Source organism: Dunckerocampus dactyliophorus, chromosome 3, assembly GCF_027744805.1.
Source record: "Dunckerocampus dactyliophorus isolate RoL2022-P2 chromosome 3, RoL_Ddac_1.1, whole genome shotgun sequence".
Classification (NCBI taxonomy): Eukaryota; Metazoa; Chordata; class Actinopteri; order Syngnathiformes; family Syngnathidae; genus Dunckerocampus; species Dunckerocampus dactyliophorus.
Genome location: NC_072821.1, coordinates 2,752,725 through 2,762,500, shown reverse-complemented (window position 1 = coordinate 2,762,500; position 9,776 = coordinate 2,752,725). Strand labels below are relative to the sequence as shown.

The window sequence follows — 9,776 nt, the reverse complement described above, 5'->3', positions numbered from 1 at the left end:
GCCACAGGTTAGGGCCTTTGTGATCGCCGTGTGCTGATCACGCAATTTTTTTACGGCAATCGGCCAATACTGATCGGTGGCTGATCGATCGGAGCATCCCTAATGAAAACACATAGTGCTTGTTTTTCTTGTTAAAAGGGAAAATAAACCAGTGTCAGAGTTTAAACTCTCGAGCCGGAGTGTCCATTGAGGGCCACATAAAGTGAGTGAATTGAAAGAATCCTTTTTGATTCATGACACCTGCAAAAATTAACCCAAAGTAGGTCCAATACATGCTAAACCAGTGGTTCTAATTATTTTTGTTGTGTTCTAGGGTGCATTATGTAAATGCTTTAATCTTGTGCTAATGAAACTCTAATTATATTATAATTATAATTATAATAAAAAACTAATTATTATGACTATTATAGACTGCGTGTTTTCATACCAGCAGTGGTATTTAACACGACAAGCTAAGAGCAAAGAAAAGCTAAGTTGAACTAGCACAATACGAAAACCCGATTGTGTGTTTGCTTTGAAACATTCAAAATAGCAAGCAGTCAAAGCTCCGATGAAATGACTAATCCCTCTCTTTTTCCCTGGCTGTGCAAACTGCAGACATCCCACCTCCATCACAGGACCATTAGGTTTCATTTGAAGCTAAACGAAAGTCAAACAAGTCCACTCTGCACAGTCACTGCATGGCTCTCAGGAGACGTTGGCCCAAATCCAGCGTATTCTTCATAAACAACATACTGTAAAAACCTATCTATCTATTTGCAGGCATGATAGCTGATTCAATTGAAGAAATATAAACTTCTCCAATTTTCAGAAGCCCCAAATCCACTGCCCAACAACAAAGGAAACAACAGGAGTTATTGCTTCCACTCCAGCAGTCAGCCACAGTAAGTTTCATTTGCCAGCCAACGAGCTGGGCTGGTCCCTCGCTGTCGTCTCCTCGCCCAACCTCCTCGGATTGAATTACAGGTCCTCCGGGCAAGGGGAGAGAGCACGGGCCCTGTCGGCACCGCTTATCGGATTAAGCCCACTTGCCTGGATTATAGTAAAATGTTGCGTAATCTTGTCAAACATGTTTGCAGGCCGAATTTTCCCAATCCGGTGTTTGTCTTCCTAACAATTCCCATAACGTGACCTCAGCACATGTTGGCTGCTGTTAACTATGATTGTTGGCATTTGTCGTAGTGTCCTTTTTTTGCATTGATTGCTATCGATTAGCAGGAACGTTGTGCCATAAAAACTACTTTGGCACAGCTGAAGTATTGGAAATGCTCCCATTAAGGCCTCTATTCAGGTAACTGCCAAGTTTCCTACAGTTGCTGGGTGTGCGATCTACAAAAGCAAATAACCGCCGGGGTCTCTGGTTAGCGCCAGCGCTTCGTCTGAAGTATCATGAATGGTCAGCATCTCTGCATGCACTTTAAAATGTTGCTACTCAGCAGTTGGTGTGATGATAATCATACATGTTACCCTTGATGTACGGTTGTCAGCCTGGCTGAGCAGTTTGCTCCTGACCATTACTACAGTGGGGGCGGGCGGGTGGGGGGGCTTGGGGATGAAATGTCAGCGGGTCGTGAGAGGCGGAGAGTACTTTCAATGTTACTGCAGACCTGCCAACATGTACAAATTTATCGGACTCAATAGATATGATCAGGGGGTGAGAGTGATATATCTGTCCCCTGGGGGCATGACAGAAAATAATTGAGAACCACTGCGCTACTACAGCATTGGTTCTGTTGTTGTTGTGCTGTGAAACTTGCTGACCCAAATGTGTTTACCTGTTTGTTGCCATGCAAACGCGCCCAAAGTTTCTCCTTTGGTTTGTATGTATGGTACATCTGTTTTGTTTGCTATCAACAAAGGCTGCAAATAGCGATTATTTTCTTAGTCGATTAATCTGAAGCTTGTTGTTTCGATCAATCGGGTGAACAGTTGGTGGTTTGAACAGCAAACTAAAAAATATTTACATTTGAGAGGCTGAAATCATAAGATAATCACATTTTTTAATTTAAAATTGTTTAATTCAATAACAAAATAGTAGTTCATTACTTGGACAACTGATTAATTGATTAATTATTGCGGCTGTAGATTAATTGTTGCAGCTCTACTAACAACCAAGTTTGACCCCATAAGTCGGGTTGACATGAAATTTTTCACACAGCTCAATATGCTTCACATAACACCCCAACATTAGGACGAGCCATGTCCCGATCCCATCTTCAGGATGAATTGAATTTCAATAAATAACTGGAAAAATTGGGGTGTTCTACAACTTTTGACCAGTCGTGCATTTTGATTGAAAAAAAGGACAGCCATCAAGTAAAGCATCTTTGCAGGGGTGAGAGCGGGCGGGACCTAGCAACTAATTGCTCATATGTCACTGACCATTTGTGTAATGATTATAAAACTATCTGCATTACATTCCAAAGCATTTTGACCACTGCCATAAATGTCATTTCCAGCCACATGAAACATTTCGTCATGCCCCCATAACATCCCCTCTAGTTTAGGTTTGTTATGAAGTCTGAAACAGGTTTAGGTTGTCACCTATAGTTTCCCCTACCGGGGAAGCCCCTGCAACCAAAGATTGCGTCATGTGACACCGCCGTGCCTCGGAACCCTCTCCTTAGCCGACACTAGCCTCAATGGTGAAACGAGCTTGCCAAAAGGCCAACACGTCACACGGCACGCTGCTTTAAAGACAAAAAGGAGGACAAGCATCACCAAACCGAGGCGGAGGTGTCAGTGTCTTGCAGATGGTGCAATCATCAATGTTTAATCAATGAACTGATCCGGGGGTGCTCCTGTTGCACCAAAGCCTTATCCCCACTTTTTGCACCTGATTCATCGAATCAGCCCGCAGCCAATCTACTGCCTCCGTGTTACATTTTAAAAGTTAATCACAGCAATAATGAAGATTGCATAGTCGGGTCAGGTGCAAGCTAAATTCAATTGTGCCCACGACGTTGTATTAAGCACACACCTCTGCACAGGACAAGCTGGAGGTCAGCAAATTAGCAATGCTAATGTCGGGAGAAAAAAAGAAAGTTATCTGCATTATTCCAGCTGCACCAGCAAATGAAGTTATAATTAGGGAGGCGCTATGCTATTTCATGTTTAACAGTTGAAATGTTGCAGTGTGTATCAGACTGGAGCACACGCAGGGCTTCCATGTCCACTGGATAAGAGGAGGAGGGAAAACAACACATGGGACGTTATGGCAAGCAGCCCACACGTGCAGTTCAGACAGGCCTGTAGCACTTGTGTCCGAGAGGGCCGGCGTGCACGCAGGCAGGAAGCCGAGGAGAACTGTGAAAGGCACTAATAGCAACTGGTATGACAAGTTTAACACTTGCGACTTCGAGTGTAGAAGTGCAACCTCCAAAGCACGGCGGCAATAAAAGGCAATGAAACTGCATAGTTAGTGATTAACCACTTGCAACATTAGCCTAGCAGTGACACTCCAAACAAGCTTGGTGATGTACGTACAACACAGTCCACAACCACTTTAGGACACGAGATAGCATCACATATCCCATCAATGGGCTGACATGCTGAAACGGGGACACCGGAGAAGCACAAGTTCCTGCGTTGCAACAACAGATGAGCTAGCTAAAAGCGAAGGAAGGACACAAGCATTACAGGCACATTTTAACAGCAAAATCAGAATAGGTTAGCCCAGGGGTCACCAACGTGGTGCCCGTGGGCACCAGGTAGCCGCCCACGAACCCATGAGGTGACCGCAAGCCAGCTTTTCATTCAGGTTTTCAGTTAATAATGAAAGAACAGTAGAAAGAAATGCATTTTGAAATACAAAATGTGAGTTGTGGACACCAGCATTTTGTTCATGTTCTGGTAAAACAAGCATATTCACTTTGTTTAAAATAAGCTCTGAAAATAAATGTTACAAAGATGAGTAGCTCTTGGCCATTTTCATTTTGTAAAAGTAGCTCTCACAAGGAAAAACGTTGGTGACCCCTGGGTTAGCCTATTCACTGAAGAAAAATAAAATCATGATGAAGATTTGGCAGTGCTTTATTTTAAGATGTGTAGCGAAGCCTTTTTTTCCTTCTTCTTCTTCTTCGACGCTGCTGCTTAACACAGTCAACTCCAGCTGGCTGACGTCATGGGCGTCACAGATATTACACTACATCACGTTTTCTGAATGCCTTATATATTTGTAGTTTTGATCATTTAGCCCTTTTTATGCTTCAAAATGCTTAACTTAGGCCAAGAATACTTAAAATTTCCTTAAATATGCATATTTTTGGGGGAAAAAAATGCCATGTAGTGAGTCGGTTGATCAGCACCTCAAAACAGATTTCAGAGGTTCTACATGCAGGACTCAAAGTCCCTTATATTTCTTCAAATGGTCCTTTTCTACACCACGACTGAAACTCCCATCACTCTTTCTCCTAGAAAAGGAAAAACACTTCAGAAGTGTGCCTCTCACTGGCCGACACAGACATTAACAAACAGATTTGAGAAAGAAGGGGTCCACAGCTCTGACAGGCTACAGTGACTTCCTGAGTCCATATAAAGCATCTAACGCTACCCCGCTAGAAAAAAGGGTGGAGGACTCCCCACCTGATTGGACAGCCACAAAAGAGGTGCTCTGGTTTCTGTTTCTGCGGAAGTCGAGGGCCCGTGCGGAGCATGTCAACACAGCTCCCTCTCCAGCTCACAGCTCACTGTGAGCCAGGGTGCTCGGGTTGGACCCACAAAGAAAGAGGGGCGCGTCGTGGAACACAAATAAGCACATGCCTTTGTCTCCCTGGCCGGTCCCCATGGCCAAATATAGTGTACAGACGCTCCAGAGGGAAAAATGTATTCACATGCACGCCCACCTCGTTCACCCTTGTTGCTGCTTACGAGGAAGCAAATCATACGCTGCGACCATTCGCAGATTTATGATCTCACGCATCCCCAAATCACATACTCTTGACGGAGGCTGCCAGACATAATTTCATGCTCTGCACCACAAAACGTAACAAGCACAAGAGTTTCTATTATTCCAACAACAGACATGCGACTAAAGTCATTTGGCTTCCTTGTCACGTTTGATTCAGTTCACGGTCCCATGTTAGCGTGTTTTTCAACTTTTAGATGAGGACCCTCGATAGTGTATTGGAGGTGTGCTGTCCCAAGTCTAGCCTTAATTCTGGAATTTAAAACAGTTTAAAAGTGCTTTTGGTAAGCAACAATACAAACACACCGCTGTATGTGTCTGTAGCGTGAATGCTAACCACATGGGTTTCTCCACGTCTGTCTTTAACAGAGCGCGTCTCCCCAAGAAGCGCTATTGTGTGCACTTTATAGACTCTTCACTTTTACACTGCAACTCTGCACTTGTCCAATGTGACAGGTGCCATATATCACATAAAACCTAGGTTCCCAAAGTGGGGTAGGGGGTACGGCAAACGTCGGAGGGTTTACGTGAATAAACATTAAGAACAGAGAAACTACTAAAGACTGACGTAATGCGCATGAACGTGGTGAAGCACTTCCCTGGCGGACCGGTCAAACGTGGCGGAATCTCATCACAAACACTAACATGCCCCCTCCCAAACTAAACGTGTGGAAACGGTGGCACCAGCAAAAGTTGATCAAAAAAATAAACTTCGAAACGGAGTGTAAGCTATCTGCGTTAGCTTAGTTTAGCAGAGCATGCTAGTGTGGCTGTGTTGTGATTTACCGCTTGTTAACTTAAGCAAGCGCTGTGCGACGGCTGCTGACATCGTGCACGTTCGGAGTGAAATAAGGACGAGAGGCACGTTTATTCTTGCATCCAGCTCGTCTTAAGCGTCAGACTTTCTCAACACACAAGATGCACTTCCGGCCTTCAAAATAAGAGCTGTGGGGGTATGCTGGAGCCTATCCTAGCTGAGGTCTGAGGTCGCCAATCAATCGCAAGGTCAAACGCAGGTCTTTCACACCTCCTGACTGTGTGGCCAGCATGCTAACCACGAGGCCAGAGTGGTGGGTAGGCGAGAGCCAAACAGCAGATCCTGGTGAACACAGGAAGGCCTTCAGAGGTGGTGAGCGTGGTATGAAACAGAGCTCATCACTGAGGAATGTCGTCTTGCAAACAGAGAGCCTCCATATTACTATAAATGAGGATGGGTGGAAGACTCCAGAGTCGCACACATGCTTGTGTCCAGCTTGTCTGCATGTCTCAGCATTGAAACACCCCCACTCTAAATGAAAAACAAACATCTAAGCAACCACTGCCACAACACACTGATGATTACATTTTCACAACTTTGTTGAGCAGGAGGACGGCAGGAATACTACCTGGTATCACACCTACATTTTGGGTCAGCTCTCATGCATGAAGCTGGAGGAGACTTGAACAAAGGGTGTTTTGCTTTTTCTTTGATTTTATGTTGAAATGCTCGATATTCTTCCCAATATCCGACATACCGATATTGGCTCTTCCCTCAAAGGACACATTATGCTTCTTCCACTGTGTTTGATGCTTCTGAATGCAGCTGACAAAAACGCCGTTTGTGCAAACACAACACCGCAATATCCAATACAAGTTATAGAAAACGTGCCACATTTATTTTAAACATTTTCTCTCAATAGAGTAGGCGTTTGTTTGCATTTTAAATTCTTAGCTGCCATAACATGTCTTCCTTCTATCGTCAGCAACAATGCGATTTGGAAAGCTGCACATTTCTACGTGGCACAAACATCCACGTAAGAACAAATAAATGCAAAGTAGGAAACTCTGGAATAATGCAATCAAGTCAATGATCAAGCGGTTCTAGCTTGGCGGTTTCTTTCAGCACGGCTGGTCACGTCTTATTTTGCTGCATGGAGCTGCGTGGGATTCTTCCTGTGCTGTGATATTAAGATGACAAGCACGTCCCTCGTCGGTCCAAATTTCGCGGCTTCTCTCTATCGCGGTCTTTCAAAAATACATTCATGAGTAAATCATCCTGTTTTGTGGTTGATCATGGCCTATTATTTGTCAAAAAATATGCATATTGAAGCAAATTTTACATGTTTTTTGCATTTTCACGCATAAAAATGGCTAAATGAACTAAAATACAAACACGAGGCATTCAGAAGGCACATTCAAAAACGCTATGAATGACATGTAGCATTCTACATTGGTCCCTAGCTGTCGGTAATGTTGCTGTAATGTTCGGTGAGATACACAAGCACCAGACTTGATCGCCAGAACAAAAGGCTTTTATTGCATCTCTGAACAACCTCACACCAGGCACAATAATCCCTAACAAAAACACAGGCCACTGCTGCGGCCGTAACCCACGCCAAGCTAAAACTCGACTCTGAACCCCCGAATTCACTTCCTGTTCGCCCGCTATTTGGCTCCCTCAGGGGAGCACCGCACACGAGCATGAGTCTTATTTATGTCTTAAATGTCTTATGTTCTCCTACCGTGTCTACTATAATGAGTAACACGAGTGTAAAGGTGACTATGGGGGCGTTATTTCATGTCTAGATGGATCTAATCATGTTAAAATCCTTATTTAGAAACTTGTAAACAGGAATTCTATCCTCTAACTATAAAAATATTCAATTTCTAAATAAGGAATCCTACTTTGCGGAAGTATCACGGTCGGGCCTGCAACCAATTAACTGTATTGCAGGAAAAAAAACCTTCCTCCCCCGCGCCGGTATCAATATCGGCAGAATAAAACGACACAGATATAATCCTATATCTCATTTTTATGCCAATATCGTTCGACCGATACTATCGGGCACCCCACAGAAGGAAAAGGAGGAAATGCGCAACGGCAAATCACATAAAGCGGCGCACGCGTGGTAACTTCTTTTTACACTTGCGTGACTGTTAAAGACGCATTTAAATGTACTCGCAGCTCCGCTTCCCGTCGTACTTTTTCTTCCATTTTGGTTTTATGACATCCGTGTGTGTGTGTGCCTTGCGCGTGACGCTGACGGGGAAGTAGAAACTGCAACAATGACATCAGTCACAAACTTTGACAACGATCGAAGCGTTGGGTTTAAACTGCGAACGTCACCTGTCCCACTGCACCCCCACAGGGCGCGACGTGGTTACTGTTGCTTTTTCTTCATGTCTCAAACTGGTTGCTCTCTTACAGCAGGACGGGGGTTCTTTATTTTTGTCAAGTTGCTGCACGTGCCTTTAAATTTTCTGGCCGCCTCACACTACAACCACCCACCCCCCCCCCAATGATATAGCTTAAGTTTCTGGCTTGGTGAACTTCAGCTGACTTCTGGAAGTTGACGCTTGCTGGCACGTGTCATATGGATTCTTGCCCACACGTGTTGTGTGTGAAATGTGATGTACGTGTTCCTGTACAGTGGGCGGATCACATGACATGTATGTCACATTGGGTGCATGTTGTGATCATGTGCAAACACCCCCTCACCCCTCCCGAAATAATAATAAACGACAACAACAACAACAACAAAACTTACCCCACAATTCCTTCAGAGTAGTTCCTGGTTTTCCACGGCGTGCCCGCGTAGCCGTCGCAGCCTTCTGTGTTTCTGGAATTGAATCCGAAAGTGCTGGCCTTGTTGCCCCGTTTCCTTTTGTTGGGGTGCCCATCCGTCACCCCGCTGCCCCGCTGGTCCTGCTGCTGTCCACCGCCCCTGCTGGCGGCTCGGTTGTTGTGGTTGCTATTGCTTTCCAGTGGAAGAAAGTCCCGCTGCACCATGAACTCCCCGTCCCCGGTGGGGCTCGACATCCTGGCGTTCGACTCAAGCGGCACGGTCCCCGCAGCGAGGGCGAGGACGGCTCTGGACGCCCCGCTGAGGCTCGCTGCTTTCAGGCTGCTGCTGCTGCTACTACTACTGTTGTTGACATGCAAATAGCCGAACCCTTGTGTCGTCTCCCAGATTTGCATCCACAAGTTGTTAGCGGGTCCGCGTTGTTCTGGTTGGAACCAGGCGATTCTCGGATCCATCAAACGAGAGGAGGCGAGCAGCTCCCTCCCCCTCTCCCTCCCCAAGCACGGCTCAGCTCAGCTAGCTAGTTTAGCCTAGCTTAGCGTTAGCTTCAGCCGCTAGCTAGCTCAGCTCCCACCGTTACTTCTTCAATGTTGTCTTTAAAAACAAAAGGAACAATTCCTGTAGTAGTGACGTCACTCACAAGCCACAAGGAAACACGGGAAAGCGACAAGAGTGTCCGTCAAAGTGCTCCAGTCGCCGCTCCCGGTGGAAACGGCGGTTGGCAGCCCCGCGGAAACGCACGTCCGTGTGGTGTCGACGAGCGGCGTCTCTGACCCTTTTCCTCCAGATGGAAGCTAGCTCAATGGCGGAGCGCACACGCAGTTACAGCGCATGCGCAGAGGCAATGGGGAATGGGGAGGGGGGATACGTATGTTACGTAACAGACGACTGTTTTTTTTTCTCTCGCCTTAGCTGGTTACGTAACAATGTCTGATTTATGTTTCTCTTCTGCAAAGGCTGTCCAAAGGTGTAAAGGAGGGAAGATACTCATTAACCGCTGACAAGTTGAAGTTTACACTGGACGGCCAAGGAATTTAAACACCTCGCCTAAGTCAAAAAGTACAAGTATACAGCATGGGCGTCTAAAGTGTGGCGGGGGGCCCTCCCTTTGACTTTCAGTATGCAGCCTTTGTGGAAAAAGTTTGGACACCCCTGACATCCAGTCGGATCAGTATTCACAGCGCATACAGCCTTATCCCAAAATGCAACAAATTTTTATCCTAAAAATTCTACATGACGGCATGAAGAAAGCTTTCTAGAAATGTTTGCAAATTGACTAAAAATGAAAAACAAGACACGTGCATAAG

At 45.5% G+C, this 9,776-nt stretch overlaps 1 protein-coding gene across 1 annotated transcript in view; it reads right to left on the bottom strand.

The window, feature by feature from the left end:
- The window catches only part of tent4b (terminal nucleotidyltransferase 4B), a 25,557-nt gene extending 16,290 nt beyond the window's left edge, over positions 1–9,267 (bottom strand). Inside the window, exon 1 of the mRNA XM_054770847.1 lies at positions 8,434–9,267. Coding sequence (XP_054626822.1) covers positions 8,434–8,924 — 491 coding nt within the window. The 5' untranslated portion in view covers positions 8,925–9,267. The remainder of the gene's footprint in view (positions 1–8,433) is intronic.
- Positions 9,268–9,776: the final 509 nt, after the last annotated feature.